This window comes from Symphodus melops (assembly GCF_947650265.1).
Source record: "Symphodus melops genome assembly, chromosome: 1".
NCBI lineage: Eukaryota > Metazoa > Chordata > Actinopteri > Labriformes > Labridae > Symphodus > Symphodus melops.
Window position 1 is genome coordinate 29,050,484 of NC_136691.1, and position 17,145 is coordinate 29,067,628.

Genomic DNA, 17,145 nt, shown 5'->3' on the forward strand with positions numbered 1-17,145 from the left:
CTATCACTGATACCTGTCACTATAGACTCATATATGTGATTCTTTTGATGTGTTGAAGGATTAAGGAAAAGATTATTTAACATGCACACTGCATAACGGGTGTTTATGTGAAGGAGCTGGAGGAGAACCTGAGAGAGACCCACACCACAGCCCAGCGATTGGAGACTCATCTGAAGCAGAAGGAGAAACTCTACGAAGACAAGATAAAGGTTGAATTTAATGGAACACATAAATATTCTGTTATATTTAGCCACATTGGTGCTATTTAAAATTTAAAAAAAAAAAATACAAATACAGGCAGGTACATCCTGATTATTTCATAGGAAGTGATGTGAGCTAGGCTAAGCTTGTGAGATCTGCAGTCACTTTCACATTCTCTATCCTGTTAAGTGATACCCTGGTTATGGTTCTGTGGGATGCCTGGCATTGAGCAGGTGTTGGAGTCCCAGATGAAGGCAGACATGGCTGACAAGGAGATGCTGGAGTCCAGTCAGAGCAAGTACGAGGAGGAGGTGCGGGAGAAATGCAGCATCATCAGTGAACAGAAGGCGGTAAGGGATGACCAGCTGGGCGGTGACACTATTTCAGAAGTATTTTAATATTTATCACACTGACATACATTCTTCGAGCAAAACAAAAACTTAGCCTCCATCTGGTCCCATTTAAACGTGTGATGTGAAGGTCTGACAGTTGAATCAAAGTAAGAGCTACGCTCAACTTTTTTTTTCTGTTCAGACCATAAATGCGATGGACTCAAAGATGAACAGCCTGGAGCAAAGAATCTCTGAGCTGTCTGAGGCCAACAAGCTCGCAGCCAACAGCAGTATCTACACCCAGAAAAACATGTGAGTACCAAAACAGACACTGTACAAACAACCTTTATTATGTCTCCTGATTGTTGAAAACAGTTACACAAACCAGGTTGCATTTGGGATGACTGTGGCTCAGTGGTAAAGTCAGGAGGACGGGGGTTCAATCCCCAGTTACGTGTCGATGTGTCCTTGTGAAAAACTTTTAATCCCGAGTTTTTCCTGCTGCTTCGGGGACAGCATTTGAATTAGTGTTGAAGTCAAGACCACAGTAACTGAAACCCGAGACATACCAGAGACCAGAGTGCTCCGAGGCCAAGGCAAGACCAGGACCATAAATATCACTGACAAATCCTCATCTAGTTTTCAGAGTGCTTGTCGCTCATTTAGACCGTAACCATTTTCCTCTCTAGTCACAGTGATGACTTGGACGTGGATAGAAAGCTTTTCAGTGGTGGTCTTGACCGGTCTGCATTTAACTTTTGACATCCACCCTTTATGAGTAAAAATGCTGTCGATGCCAGGACGAGGTTAAGTACTACAAGACTAGCGTGAATGTGTATGATGATGTGGATGAGATGAGTTCCTCCTGAAGGACTCTTTACTCAGCAGCCTCTTCCATGTGTGTGAAGGTGTGACCTGCAGTGTTAAAGTTTTTAATAGTCAGAAGACTAGAAAAGAAATGTACAAGTTCAAGTCCATTTACAGTTTACTATTGTATCCTTTTCAATGTTCTGCTTTAAGTGTCTGTCTCACCGGCAGGAAAGCCCAAGAGGAGATGATCTCAGAGCTTCGCCAGCAGAAGTTCTACTTGGAGTCTCAGGCCGGGAAGTTGGAGGCCCAGAATGCCAAACTGGAAGAGCATCTAGAGAAAATGAGTCAGCAGGAGCAAAGCAATAAGAGCCGTGTGGGGGAGCTGGAAACACGGCTCCGAGAGGTGGGGAGAAACGAGAGGGGAAGGAGGAAGGTTAGAAAGTAAAGCCTGACTCACAGAGGGATTAATGTCCCATTTCTATGCAAATCAATTGGATTGTAAAAATTGGGTAAATCACAAAAAAAATGCAGCTAATAGCCATGTGCAAGAGGGGAAAATGCATCCTGCTGAGTTAATGGAAGTTTCCCTCGACAGTCTGTCTCTGTTGTCTAAAAACTAACATAATATTGTCCGTGACGAGACCGACTGCTGAAAACTGCACAGAGCTGGACAACTTTTTGCCTTTTTTAACCATGAGCTGTAACAATTGAAACACTCACACGCAGGAAGTCAGCAAGGGCAGAAAATACCAACAAGTTTGATGACACTAAATCCAAACGAAGTTCAAAACCAGGCAACAAGGAAAACGAGGCTTCAAAGCTAAACACAGCAAGAAGACAATAACACTCAGGCAGAGGGCTGGTGGAAGACTAACCAAAGATAAGAGACAGGTATGTTGGGGGAAAAAAGGCGGGAAACAAAAGCAGTAAGAGTAGATATGACACAAAAACACCAGATTACAAAGTAAAAACAGAGAGTTGACAACAAAACATATCCAACAAAATGAATGACAGAATGTCACTTTAGTGCAATATACGTTATGAATTAGATGTTTAGATGGAGCAAACGATTAACAATGTTTAAATCCTTCAGGTCTACCTCCGGTGCTGAGAAGTGAATCCGAGTGCAAAAACCTGCAGTTCCTCGGGTGTCCACTAGAGGCTGGCTGCAGAAGAACAGTCACATACACACCCATTCAAAAAGCCTGTTTTTATAGCCGGCATCAGCATATTTACAGTCTGGTTTAAAAAACACATAAGTCTGATTAGCTCCTGTCTCGATCAGCACACACTGAGTTTGAAGACGACGCATCCATTTTGATTGGATGAAGGATCAGAGTTATTCACAATAAGGCGTGTAGCTGACCTGATTGACAGGCAGGCATGGCGTAACGGTTTGTCAGGAGGCTTAAAACCCATCTCAGCTCCAGCTCTCAGCCGGTTTTTAGGTTGACTGAAAGTCAGGATCAGACAGCATTTCCTGCACGGTGACCGCCATCGAAGCGACTCTTTGGGTGACGTGCTAAATAAGGTCTCTATGTGGAAGGGTAACAACGTTATTGACCCTGTACATAATTGTTTTTCTAATTTTCGTCTTTGCAAGAAAACCCACCTTTTCAAACCTCCCCGATTTAAACACAGATGAAAGAGAAAAGAGTGTTCAGTGCGGGCTGAGTGCACCGAAGTCAAGTGTCGGGCTTCTGTTAATCACATGGATGGCCCCCCTCTCTGTCTCCCTGCAGATCGGGATGGAGCACGAGGAACAAAAGATGGAGATCAAGCGCCAGGTGACAGAGCTGACCCTTTCGCTGCAGGAGCGTGAATCACAGATCAGCAACATGCAGTCAGCTCGCCACGCTCTGGAGAGCCAACTGCAGCAGGCCAAGACGGAGCTGGAGGACACCACCGCCGAAGCTGAAGAGGAGATCTGTGTGCTCAGAGTGAGAGGACGGAGAGGAGTGCATGTGGATCCGCTTCCCTTTCATATGATGCAGGCGATGCATTCATTTGTCTTTTTTGTCATCCCTGCTAGGCACACAGAGACGAAATCCAACGCAAGTTTGATGTCTTGAGAGACAGCTGTGCAGTAAGCGAATCATTCTTTCTCTTTTCTCGCTCCACTCAGCAGTCCACTTGCATGCCATCTAAAACATCCTCACAGTACACGCAATAATTAATGACTCTGAGTCGCTTGATTTGAAATCTCTTTTTCTACATCTGCGTACCTCGGTCACTCCGAGCTGCTTAAACTCACATCATTGAATGTAAAAGGATGACCAGCAGCTTTGTGTCTTGATGCTTTTGTTTGAGATCCCAAATGGCCGAAGGGTGGAAGCGTCTCTAAATATGACATCATGGTGTCCTCCAGGTTTCCTGGCGCCGATGTTTGAAACTTTACCTGACAAAACTGTGGTTACGTTAGCTAAGCCAGCACCATCCAGTCCAAATATCTTGACCAAATCATGTTGAAGTTCTTATTTAGTGACCACTGCGCTGAGACACAGAGGTCTGTGCTTCTTAGTTAACGGTGTTTTGGAGAGCTAGCTGTACACAAAGCGACTTGAACGACTTTTATTCATTTCCTATGAAGAGCCGGGGAGGCCGTCGTGCAATGCATTATGGATCTATGGGGAGGTAGACAATAAGAGGTTGAATTTGTCTCGCTGCAGAGAAAGTAAGGGCTCACGTTACAGCATGAAACAATCAGATTTGACAGGTGATACAAACATGAGTTTGAGTTCCAGATGCTCGGTCACAGAGTTCAAACACTTCACTTCCTCCAGCGGACCGTCTCTTTGTCTTCTTCTTGATTATACTGTGACGTCACTGTGGAGCCCCTGAGCTCCTCTGACATTCAGGCATTGACGTTCCATCGGATATTTGAGTCCTTCAATTTCATAAACCTTCATAAACATGATGGTCTGCCTTCTTTCCATCGCCCTACTTTGAAGATCCTCCCACTCACAAACTGCTCAGAAACACTGGCAGTAGCTGTGGCTGGCCTACGTTCAGCTCCACTCTGCAACAAGCTAAGCTGGAAATGCCAGGAAGGCTCTATTTTTTGACTTGCTAAGAATACATTGTTAGTCCATCCATTAGTTTGTTTGTTGAACCATTAAGACCAGACCACCATAAACCAGACTAAACGTCTTATAACTCTGGGTCCTTTGGTTGTTCAGTGACTAGAGCACCTTCCTCTTCCCGCCCTTCTCTCCTTATTCCTAACTAATCTCACGACAGCAGCCTGAGGTCGAGCCTGACTGTGCTGCGTCTCAGCCCATTGTTCTCTCAACTGTCACTGGCTATCAGTGGCAAGAATATCCAAACAAATCAGGGGAGAGCAAAGCCTGCCCCCTCCCTTGGACAAACACCCACAGCCTTCACAAATACTATCGCGCATAAAGCATTCAGCGGCACTGAGGATGCAAAGCCCGGATGTGATTTACTTTGGGTCTGTGAGTTCTATACATTAGGATGACAGATGAGTCATGTAAATATAGGGGGCTTGGCAGATCACCACTGGATCCTTTTCAGCGTTGATTCCCTGCCTCGCCTTGAGTGTTTAGTTTCTGCTGTCAGTCCGCTGCCTCGAGGAAGCAGAGTCACTGAGTCAGTACAGAACAGACAGCTAATTTATGTACTTAAAAGCTTTGCCCAGCACCCCCCACTCTGCCCCATCCAGTATCACTTGAAAGTTCTATGTGGTGCAAAATCTCCTGAGAGCTGGAAACAAGGGGCTCGTGACAGGTCGCCTCTCACTCTCATTTAGGTACTCATGGCTGATTACAGTCTGCTCATGAAATGATTAGCCTGCTCCTTGCCCTGAATGTCCCCGGGGTTAAAAAGTAGCAAAGAGACCGACAAAATGATTGCTGCATTATATCACTAACCCAGATATCTATATCATGTAATAATGCTGCAGCAGAGTTTAAACTGTGTGGGGGGCCAGGCCAAGTTCTCCTGTGGGTGAGCAATAATATACACACTGCTTTTCTATGTGGTGTGACGGTAATAAGGAGATATTTCCCCATGTTTGTGAATATTGACCCTTTCACAAAGTCAACGATAAATAACCTGAGCTTGTTCAGCGTGGTTTGAGCAATGACCCGACTTCCAGACACCTTTTGAAATTAGACTTCAAGGTTAAACTAAACTTGCTCTATTAGTTCCGTAGCTTGTATTTTTGTGGTGCAGGCTGAAGCCTCTGTCGGCATTCCTCTCCTTAAACTTGAACACTGTGGTTACTGTCGGCCTCCTGCAGGTGATCACCGATCTTGAGGAGCAGCTGACCACGCTGACTCAGGAGAATGCCGAGCTGAACCGTCAGAACTTCTACCTGTCCAAGCAGCTGGATGAAGCGTCAGATGAGAGAGAGGACCGGCTGCATCTCAGCCAGGATGTGGACCGGCTGCGTCGCGAGGTGGCAGACCGTGAAATGCACCTTAACAACCAGAAACAGGTGGGCTTACCCTGCTGCTGCTTGTGCCATTGTTCAGGTAAAGTTTATTAAGCACGAGAATCTTAGTTATGGGATGACGTGTTGATTGGTTAACAGAATAGGCTGATTCTATCTATCTATCTATCTATCTATCTATCTAGCTATCTAGCTATCTAGCTAGCTAAAAGGTTAGTAAAGAAAAGGTCTGTAAAAGGTTAGTGAAGAAAAAATTGATTGGGTACTTAACCAAAGGTGGAGAGGTACGAAAGCTTGAAAGGCTAAATGCAAGGTGACAAACTGTCACTACGCTAAGTTCAGCTGAACCAATCTCCAGGATCCAATCCACCTCCACAATCAGTAGTTTATCCAGGACCTGCACAGAGTTATCATGTCACAAAAGAAAGAGGAAGAAGAGGGTCAAACACCTGACCCTCTTCTTCCTCTTTCTTTCGTGACAAGCCACAGTGAGAGTTAATGATTGCAGCTAACACGCTAGCGCTAACAGTAGCCTACTGATCGAATGTGCATACAATGATTTCAATCATTTCCTGGGAGGGTCCATCCACCGGGTCCATTTCTGTATCAAATTCTCACAAAATATGAGTTGTGCTAAGCTGTCAGCTTCGTGTAAAACAACATTGGTTTCTTATGCTGCTGTTTTTGTTCCCTCTAGTTCAAGTTGCCTTCTCCTGTCCAACTCCCACTAACAGCCAGTCAGACATCGAGTTTTCACTTACTCACATTATGTGATATCTCCTCACTACCTTTGACAGGTGACCTAGACATCTCTCCCAGCTCTGACAGTGTTAAGTGTAAATCAGGCAGGATCAACCCTGGGAATATTTCAGTATTGTTATGTGTATTCTAGATGCAGTGAGAGAGAGAGAGAGAGAGAGAGAGAGAGGAGGCTGTGTTGTGTGCGCGGCCCCTGTGGGAGGATTTGTGTGTGGGTGTGCAGTAGCGCTCTCGGTCCTGGTGGTTGTGTAACCAGCTATGGAAGTCATAGACGAGGGATGGGGTGGTGTGTGGGAGGGATGTGTCATCCCCATCACTCCCAGGTCGTGTCAGCTGTGGAAGCGTTGGACTTCAGAGGGCCGGGGTGTTGCTGCAGCACCAGCGAAGGCTATATTTGTCTCCCAGTGCTTTGTCTAAAGAAGACTCAGGAAAAACAGCACTTTGTGTAGGCCCTTAGAATAACACAGGAAAGTGTTGCAAACATGCCATTGGTTGTTCCTCATGAGGCTGTGTGTTATCGTAATCTATTCTAGGATTGGTGTTATTTCATGGCTAATTATCTTCCACATGGGACATTTAAATAAGATGCTACTTTAACACAGCCAACAGGTTGTGGTGAGAAGAAGGAGGGGACATTGTAACTGGACACCTTTTGGTGACCAGTTACAACATTAAAGATCAACCTTAGATCAAACCACGTGTGTGAAGTGTGTTGTTGTAAATCCACTCTGATCCTGTATTTGATCATGTCTATAAACCCCTCTATTTCAGCCCTGCTCAGAACAGGCTGTTTCTGTGTCTGTAGCTTTAAATATGTAAATGAGCTGTGTCTGACCACGCCCCCTCTCTGGAAGGGCTCGGGTGTACTCGCTGCTTTCTGGCTCCATGTCCTATTGTTTACGGTGAGAAGGCAGACTCAGAGGACAGAACAAACACCTACTGTAGCTGTGGGAGTGTCACCCACCTGGGGGAGGGGCTACTGCCCTTTGTGATGTCATGAAGGGAAAATCTCCAAACGGCCTGTTTGAGCACACATTTTCTGAAAAGAGGAGCAGGCAGAAGACGGAGAGGATGGACTTTTCTCATCATTGGGGAGTTTGTAGACAGAGAGGAGACATGTTAGCGTTAGAGGAACATGGTGACGTGTAGTTGCATAATGTGTGTGTGACATGTGTAATCATTTCAAACAGGTTTATGGACACTGGGCACCTCCTGTTCTCATGTTTTATTTATGTATGTGGTCTCGGGAGATACAGATGGGATTTTTCAGTCCGATAGCAAGAACACTATTGTGAAGGGAGGAAAATCAGATACAGATATATTGGCTGATATCGTTTTTAGTTCTGTCTTCAATCTTTAAAGATAGATAAACTCACTCAGACACTTTTAGAACAGATTTGGGGTCTTTGATGCCGTCGTGCGTACCTCAGCTGACCCAGATGTCCGGTAACATCTGTGTGTTTCTGTACTTACAGAAAACAAAGTAAATGTTTATTATTGTGTGCAACATGTGGCTTGATTATGATATCTAACTGCAGTCCTAAATCTTCATGTATATTTGGTGCTGTTAATCTACACAGCTGTCTTATAAAATAGTTTCTTTATAACATTTACTGAAAACTGGCCGCGTTTCCTGACTTTGTGAGGTATCCCTAATCGAAGTCCTTTTTTTTTGTAACAGAACCTGGAGACCCTAAAGACGACGTGCACCATGCTGGAGGAGCAGGTTCTGGAGCTGGAAACCCTCAACGATGAGCTACTGGAGAAGGAGAGGCAGTGGGAGGCGTGGAGGTCAACACTGGAGGACGAGAAAACCCAGGCTGAGAGGAGGACCAGGGAGATCCAAAGACTGCTGGACACAGAGAAACAGAACAGGTGAGCTGCACACGCTGTAACGCCCTCACTTCATGCAAAGTTAGCCTTGCTATGCTCCTGTGACTGGGTGACTGCCCATCGATAGACATTGTTATAGCAGGAGGAAATTTGCACCTGCAGTTCCGATTATCAAATTTTTCTGCACATCATGTTTTCAACCGTCCGCTGCATTATTCCCACACAAGAGACGTCACAGAGGAGAAGAACTGTAGAGTCTTTTTTGCAGACTTGTTCTGCTCTGACTGTTGCCGTGCTGTCAGTGTTGGATGCAGCGTCCTCCTCCTACACTCACTGAATGCAACAGTTTTAAGATTATTCTCTGGGGCTTGTCAATAGGTTTTCTGGAAAATATACAGTAGAGGATTTTTTTCCCCTTTGGTGTGGGCGGGGCAGGTGATGAAAACTGAGCACAAAAAAAAAAGCATATTCAAACACAGATTACCGTCCGATGTTTCTGTGGGTATGACCAAGTCCTTACCTCAACTGACCTGAAGTTATTTGCGTCCTTCAGGCTTCGTTCAGAGCAACGCTGCTCGGAGTCCCGCCAGGCCGTGGAGCAGGCGGTGAAGGAGCACAAAGCGGAGATCCTTGCTCTGCAGCAAGCTCTCAAAGACCAAAAACTCAAAGCAGAGAGCCTTGCTGACACCGTAAGGTTTTCCACACTGTTGAATAAGTGTTATATCACTGTTTTTGGTTAGCAGATGTTCCTGCAAAGTGTTCCTGCTCTCTCTTCTCAGTTAAATGATCTGGAGAAAAAGCACGCCATGCTGGAGATGAACGCCCGTAGTTTGCAACAAAAGCTAGAGAGTGAGAGGGATCTGAAGCAGAGGCTTCTGGAGGAGGTAACATTATCAAAATGCTCTTACTGTTAGGTTTATATAGGGAAACATTTAATTTACATTCCCTTTGTAAAGGCAGCGTGGTAACACAGCTCGAACCAGGGAGGAGTCGAGGGGCAAAGTCATCCAGATGCTGACGTGACAGCTGCTTTCTTTTCCTTCATAGCAAGAGAAGCTCCAGCAGCAGATGGATGCCCAGAAGACACACATCTTCCGTCTGACCCAGGGGCTGCAAGACGCTCTCGATCAGACTGACCTGCTGAAGACTGAGAGGACCGACCTGGAGTACCAGCTGGAGAACATCCAGGTGCTGCTACACACATTTACATCCACATTAAAAGCACACACGCTGAGAGATTTTCATGCCGTTCACTGTCCTGTCACGTGCGGCACACAGTACAAACAATCCACACATCATATTTGTCAAATGCAGTCTTTGTTTCTCCCCTTTTGTTCTGTCACTGTGTTTTAAAGTGATAACAGGCAGACACTCACAAACGTTGTTTTAGCCCTCAGTGTGCCTCCCCCCTCTCTCTCCGTCTCTCTGTCGCCCTCTGTGTGAGAAGTGAAGTACTTGAGGAGAAATTCATGGCAGTAGTGATGTTCACTTAGCTCCACCTGCAGGCTGTGTACTCTCATGAGAAGGTGAAAATGGAGGGGACCATCACCCAGCAGACCAAGCTGATCGATTTCCTCCAGGCTCAGGCCCATGGTGGATCCAAGAAGAAGAAGGTAAGAGAGGACTACAGACTGAAGAATGCTCTGTTCTTCTACACGTGATTAATAAAACTCAATGTCTGATTGAAAATAGAACAAAGTTAAAATACCAGAAGTTGATTCTGACACGTTTTCCTAAAGTGATGGGACAGAGGCAACAGATCTGCAATGCTGAAAAGAAAACATCTAATGAGACACCTCACAGTTCAAACGTTAAATGGCGACATGATGGATGTAAAAGGAGTGTTCGAGAGAGGCAGAGGATGGTGAGCGCTTCACCGCTCTGTGAGAGACTGTGCAGGAAAATAGTGCAACACTTTTGGAAGTGTGGTTTCTTTACAACAGATTGCTAAGAATCCAGGAAATGTGAGCGTCTACAGTGGTTTCCAACTATTTAAAGCCATGTGAAGAAATCTCTGTATACAGAGTACAAGGCCATCAGCCAGTACCGGAGCATGGATTAACACCAGACACACTGTGAAACACGTTTCAGAACTCCCGTTTCTTATTGACTTCAGACTGTCAAATGAGCCGGCCTTTATTTGGGACAGGCGTCAATACGAGACCTCGAGCACAGCAAAGATGGACGAGACGATACAACTGTAAAATTACAGCATGAAGACTAACACACTTTGTACAATATTAGGATATCAATAAACCAATTAAATAATTTCTTTGGAAGGCAGTTTGACCTCCTACTTCACGGCATGCAGACAAACATTTTGTCCATCTTCTTTGACAGATGTTGAAGTTCATCTTCAGGTCACTTAAAGGAAGTTTTTCCTCTCGTCTGTAACTTTCAGTGCGGCTTCGTGCTCAGATGGATTAGCGCTGTTGGCTCTTTGTAATGTAGCTTTTGTAAAGTGTCTTAAAATAACATTTGTTATGAATTGGCGCCATACAAAATATAAAGATGATGGACAGAGGAAACTGTATCTGGATACACAGCTGCGTTCTCTGTTCCCAAGACCATACATGATTGACTGAGTGTAATGAGTCACTATCTGAATTCCTGCTTGAAGATAATGGACGCCACATCCTCGTGGCTAAAGAGGAGAGGGACCATCAAGCTTGTTATTGGAGATCAGTTCAAGTTCGTGACGTGCGTCAGTGCACATGACGTGGTTAACCTGCACATTGATGCACATTGATATGATATGCTGCCATGTAGACAACATCGTTCTTATTTCAGTCAGACATCGCAAAACCACTTTCTGTGGTTTAGTTGGTTGAGTCTGCCATTTCTCAAGTGGAAGGTCATGGGTTCAATCCCCAGCTGCTGGAGCAACATGTCCGATGTGTCCTTGGGCAAGACACTTGACCCAGAATTGCTCCGGCTGCTTCATCTGTGGTGTATGACTGGATGAGTTACCTCTGATAGACTCTTTACTCAGCATGCTCTACCATCAGTGTGTGAATGTGTTGGTGTGACCTGAGGTGTAGAAGAGCAAGTAGTCAGAAGTGATTTATCATTCTGCACGTATTACAGCAGCATGACTCCATCATCAAATAGTGCGAGTGATAAACTGGCCTTCCTGTAGTCCTGACGTGTCTCCCATTGGTGCATTATGATGCCTAAAATCCTACATCCACGGAAAACATCCCATAATGACAGAAACTCAAATGTGATCATGTCCCAACACTTTTTAAATATTTTAATGGAATCATATTTAAAATGAGCATGTCATTTCCAAACACAATCACAGTCCTCAGTTTCAACACTGGATATGTTGTCTTCTGTTTTTATTTAAAGGTCACATATTCTCTATTCATGTGTGTGAAGTGTGTTGTTGTAAATCCACTCTGATCCTGTATTTGATCATGTCTATAAACCCCTCTATTTCAGCCCTGCTCAGAACAGGCTGTTTCTGTGTCTGTAGCTTTAAATATGTAAATGAGCTGTGTCTGACCACGCCCCCTCTCTGGAAGGGCTCAGGTGTACTCGCTGCTTTCTGGCTCCGTGTCCTATTGTTTACGGTGAGAAGGCAGACTCAGAGGGCAGAACAAACACCTAGCTGTGGGAGTGTCACCCACCTGGGGGAGGGGCTACTGCCCTTTGTGATGTCATGAAGGGAAAACCTCCAATGTTTTTATTTCCTAAATTAGACATTGTCTCAATTTAATTTGGAGAAGTAGTACTGATAGCGTTTTAAATCAAAAGTGAATATAACGTTTGCTCGTGTGCCTCAGGGTCTGTTTGGGCGACGGCGAGAGGATCTGTTGGCTGCCATGGCTGCTCAGGCCCAGGCTCAAAGTCAGAGTCAGGGCCCAGTTTCTCCTGTGCCCCCCATCCAGCCGGTGCCTCTGCAGTACAGTGACATGAAGGTAGCTCTGGACAAAGAACGCACACGCTGCACTGAGCTGGAAGATGCTCTGCAGAAAATGAGAGCAGAGCTGCGATCATTACGAGAGGAAGGTTAGACAGCTCCTGCATACAGCTCATTCACAATCTGTTCAAGCACATCAATCATTTTAATTTATCCTCTTAAACACTGTAGTTTATGAATATAGAAAGACAGTTTAGTAAATCAGTTGTTTCCACACCAGCGCTTCAGTATAAGGATCATGGGAACTCGGCCAACCCAGCCACAGCGCGGCAGCAGATGGTTATGTCGTCTATGGTGAAGTCTCCCGAACACCAGCAGGGTCCCACCAACCTTGCACCCTCCAACTCTGGGCGAAGGAAGGAGACTGCCACACCTGAGGGTGAGTGAGGTGTTGATGCTTACTATTTTCTATAACAGAGTAACATTGAGGTCTGTAGCTTGATACTTGACACTATTGGCCCTTACCTGCACACACATTGACACACACATAATATCACTGGACAAGGGTCATTTATGAAGCTCTCACTATCCTTTTTCCTTTCACACAACTTTCAGAGAGAAGGAGGGTCACTTTTGAAAGTAAGTTGTCCAAACTCATGTTTACTGCAGTTTGGTATATTATCTCTCTTCTTATTTTGCCTCATCCACATCTTTTATGGCCAGATTTTAAAAGCTCTGCACTTTAAAAAGTCAGGTCCCACCAGGCTGGTCAGGTAGGCTAAAAAAAAGGTAAAACTTCCCCTCATCAGTGCACAGCTTTAGAAATCTGAAGCATTTTATCTTGGTTGCTGAAGCTTAACCTCTGCTCTTCAACTCACTGAAGTATGGTGGCCAGTAAGTGCATATGCTCTGCAACAGCTGAACTGACGTACATTTAGAGAATCCTGCAGCATATTCAGAAATGATGAACTTTCACAAGTAAATGCAAACATCTAAAACAAATGCAAAGACGGAAATGTGATGTAAAAGAAACAAACACGCTGAAAGAAAGAAACATGCTGGAAAAGAAACAAAACTCAACTCAATAACGATAATGGTGTCTGTTGAAAAGATAGCTGCTAAGTTAGCTTCTGTGCTACTGGATATGGTGCCAAGCGTGAGCGCGGGACTAAAAACTTGTAAGGCTGAAGAGCTTGTGAGGGAAAGTGGTGACAGGGAGTATTGCTAATCTGTAGAGATGAGATTCACAGGGAGTTTAACCTGGACCTATGACAAAGGCACATCGGGTCAGGCACAGTGGTTTAGTAGCTCATTAGCCCCACAGCTAACACTAGCTCCAGGTATCCTAGAGGTACAGCCACGAAACACCTCGCTGTCTCATCCCTGTTGTCAACATCAAGGCGGGACTTCCTTGATGCTGTAATATTCACGTCACTATTGGTCGATGATGCAGCTTTCCTGTCTAAACCTGACTTTACGCGCCTCACTCTCTTCTGTGTCCCACAGAACGCCCCTACGGGCCTGGAATATGTGCTGCTGGATGAACTTTATTATTTATTTACAGTTGTTTCTGAATGTCGGGGTGTTTATGGGCTATGTTATTAATTATTTGAAGCTTGTTTATTAAATTTACAGCGTAATTTTAGATTTTACAGTTTCTTTGACAGTGCGTTTGTTTCTTTTACAGTGCGTTTGTTTCTTTTACAGTGTTTGTTTCTTTTTCAGTGTTTGTTTCTTTTACAGTGTTTGTTTATTTTACAGTGTGTTTGTTTCTTTTACAGCTTGTTTGTTTCTTTTACAGCTTGTTTGTTTCTTTTACAGCTTGTTTGTTTCTTTTACAGTTTGTTTGTTTCTTTTACAGTTTGTTTATTTTACAGTTTGTTTGTTTCTTTTACAGTTTGTTTGTTTCTTTTACAGTTTGTTTCTTTTACAGCTTGTTTGTTTCTTTTACAGCTTGTTTGTTTCTTTTACAGTTTGTTTCTTTTACAGCTTGTTTGTTTCTTTTACAGTGTTTGTTTCTTTTACAGCTTGTTTGTTTCTTTTACAGCTTGTTTGTTTCTTTTACAGTTTGTTTCTTTTACAGCTTGTTTGTTTCTTTTACAGTGTTTGTTTCTTTTACAGCTTGTTTGTTTCTTTTACAGTTTGTTTCTTTTACAGCTTGTTCGTTTCTTTTACAGCTTGTTTGTTTCTTTTACAGCTTGTTTGTTTCTTTTACAGTTTGTTTCTTTTACAGCTTGTTTGTTTCTTTTACAGCTTGTTTGTTTCTTTTACAGCTTGTTTGTTTCTTTTACAGTTTGTTTCTTTTACAGCTTGTTTGTTTCTTTTACAGCTTGTTTGTTTCTTTTACAGTTTGTTTCTTTTACAGCTTGTTTGTTTCTTTTACAGCTTGTTTGTTTCTTTTACAGCTTGTTTGTTTCTTTTACAGCTTGTTTGTTTCTTTTACAGTGTTTGTTTCTTTTACAGCTTGTTTGTTTCTTTTACAGCTTGTTTGTTTCTTTTACAGTTTGTTTCTTTTACAGCTTGTTTGTTTCTTTTAGTTTGTTTCTTTTACAGCTTGTTTGTTTCTTTTACAGTTTGTTTCTTTTACAGTTTGTTTGTTTCTTTTACAGCTTGTTTGTTTCTTTTACAGTTTGTTTCTTTTACAGTTTGTTTGTTTCTTTTACAGCTTGTTTGTTTCTTTTACAGTTTGTTTCTTTTACAGTTTGTTTGTTTCTTTTACAGTTTGTTTGTTTCTTTTACAGTTTGTTTGTTTCTTTTACAGTTTGTTTCTTTTACAGTGTTTGTTTCTTTTACAGTGCGTTTGTTTCTTTTACAGTGTGTTTGTTTCTTTTACAGTGTTTGTTTCTTTTACAGTTTGTTTCTTTTACAGCGTGTTTGTGTCTTTTGCATTGCATTTGTTTTTTGCAGTGTGTTTGTCAATTTTACAGCACGTTTCTTTCGCAGCACATTTGTTGCATTTGAAAAGCGTTGCATTTCTGAATATGCTGCATATTTTTCTAAATGATCATCCTTTCAGCTGTTTTCGAGCATATGCGCCTACAGGTACTCAAGTCCCACCTTGACTTCCCATCATACACTAACCAACCTGTACTGTTTGATAAACTCTGAAACATTGTTTGAACCCACTCTCTGAAAAAGGTGCTATCCAGTCATCTTATCCAACAGCTTACAACAACATCTGTCTTTAGCTTTGTTTGGATTATTAATGTAGTGATTGTGACAGAAGAAGAAAGAATAAAGATAGAAAAGATAAAGAGTACCACACTGTACTGTAAATATAAAACACATATCACCAACATACTTCATAACGACATCTCCAAGCCCTTGTTTTATGGAAACACAAATGTGAAACTGAATGCTGACTGGATGAAGCCTTAAAATGCTTCAGTGTGTGGGCACAAGCAACAGGATCGATCGGATCAGTTTTCAAGCATTCTGTCTTCAGTTTTTACTTGCTTATGCATTTTGCTTAACATCTTACAGTTCTTTTGGAAACCTTTTTTGTTGAACTGATTTCATAGCGGGTATGGCATGGTGCATTGAGGTTTTGAAGTGATGGATGCACCTGACACAGTAAGGCATACCGGAGCTGCTTGGCCCTCACTGTGTTCCCTGACTGTATTCAGAGTATAGCCGTCGTTTGAAGGACAGTCAGAGAGACAGAGAGAGGGAGAGAGAGAGGGTGGTGCACCACAACACTGCTCACCGCTTCACAGTCGGACTCAACATGAGAGCTGCCAAGTGTACTGTGTGCCTGGATACTGTGCACTTTGGTCGCCAAGCTGCTACCTGTCTCGGTGAGTTACAGATGTGCTGGAAAGGGACCTTAACCATCATTAGCTCTATGCTAACTGAATAATGGATACATGTGAATGTTGTGAATACGTAGGAGGAGTATAATGTGTAAAACCGGAAACCTATGTTTAAAGACATTAAAGACAGAAACTCGTAACAGACTAAAACATTCTCTCCATTCACTGTATGATTGTTTTTTCAGACGTCGAACTGTAAAAAAGAAAACTAAACGCAGACTTGTTTGTTGGTCTGTAACTCTTCTGATATGAATGCGTCTAACATCTCGAACCTTCACATTATTGTCATGTATTTCTCGTCCTCGCTGGCACAGAAGCTTGTTACCTTTAGCCTGCATGGCTCTCTTCTGAACACTGTTTGTTTCTTCCTCGTCAGAATGTCACGCTCTGTGCCACCCAAAATGCTCGCCCTGCCTTCCAGCCACGTGTGGCATGTCCAGCGACTGCTCCCTGCATCTGTCTGATGGCCTGTGCCGAGACAAAGGCAGCTCCTCGGCCCAGCAGCTGAAAGAGGCCGGTGGGCACATGCACCTGGAGGGCTGGATGAAACAGCCTAGGTCAGCGAGGCTCACGCTCACACCACTGTGTCATTGTCCTTGTTTTCAGCCGTTTAATTTACAAACATTTGCAGAACTGAGTTTTATTGGGTCCAGACGTTGTGTACATGAGCATGTTTGTTTGCATGGCTGATCCCGAGTGAAAACATCATATTCTTAAGCATGTTACTAAAGTAAGTAGTAGGTGTAGCATGTGTACAGCTGTGGTTCAGTGGAAGAGTGACTGTCTCTCAACTGTAAGGTCTGGGGTTCGATCCCTGGGCAAGACACTTCAGTTAAGTTGTTGACTGGGCTGCTCGCTCTGGCACTGTGAAGGTCTGTTAACGTGCACGCCGCATGATGCCTTTTCAAACCACGAGTCACAGTTACTGCTGCGCAAACAGTTTGGATCCGTGTCATCGCCTGTGCGTTACCGCGGTAACTCCATGTCCTTGTTTTTGTTTTGTAAAGGAATGGGAAGCGAGGCCAGGGCTGGGAGAGGAAGTATGTGGTCCTGGATGGAACTAAAGTGTCCGTCTACGAGATCGAGCCGAGAGAAGGTTGTCTGCGTTTACACAACAAC

General features: G+C 43.7%; 1 protein-coding gene across 1 annotated transcript in view; it reads left to right on the plus strand.

Moving 5' to 3' along the window:
- citb (citron rho-interacting serine/threonine kinase b) overlaps positions 1-17,145 on the plus strand; it is a 48,887-nt gene that overhangs the window by 21,431 nt on the left and 10,311 nt on the right. The window contains exons 10-27 of the mRNA XM_079361060.1: positions 114-209; positions 435-551; positions 736-845; positions 1,572-1,746; positions 3,086-3,283; positions 3,376-3,429; positions 5,605-5,802; positions 8,198-8,391; positions 8,903-9,038; positions 9,129-9,233; positions 9,397-9,537; positions 9,855-9,962; positions 12,138-12,363; positions 12,495-12,653; positions 12,830-12,853; positions 15,841-16,011; positions 16,403-16,583; positions 17,034-17,122. Of these exons, the coding sequence (XP_079217186.1) occupies positions 114-209; positions 435-551; positions 736-845; positions 1,572-1,746; positions 3,086-3,283; positions 3,376-3,429; positions 5,605-5,802; positions 8,198-8,391; positions 8,903-9,038; positions 9,129-9,233; positions 9,397-9,537; positions 9,855-9,962; positions 12,138-12,363; positions 12,495-12,653; positions 12,830-12,853; positions 15,841-16,011; positions 16,403-16,583; positions 17,034-17,122 (2,482 nt within the window). The remainder of the gene's footprint in view (positions 1-113; positions 210-434; positions 552-735; positions 846-1,571; positions 1,747-3,085; positions 3,284-3,375; positions 3,430-5,604; positions 5,803-8,197; positions 8,392-8,902; positions 9,039-9,128; positions 9,234-9,396; positions 9,538-9,854; positions 9,963-12,137; positions 12,364-12,494; positions 12,654-12,829; positions 12,854-15,840; positions 16,012-16,402; positions 16,584-17,033; positions 17,123-17,145) is intronic.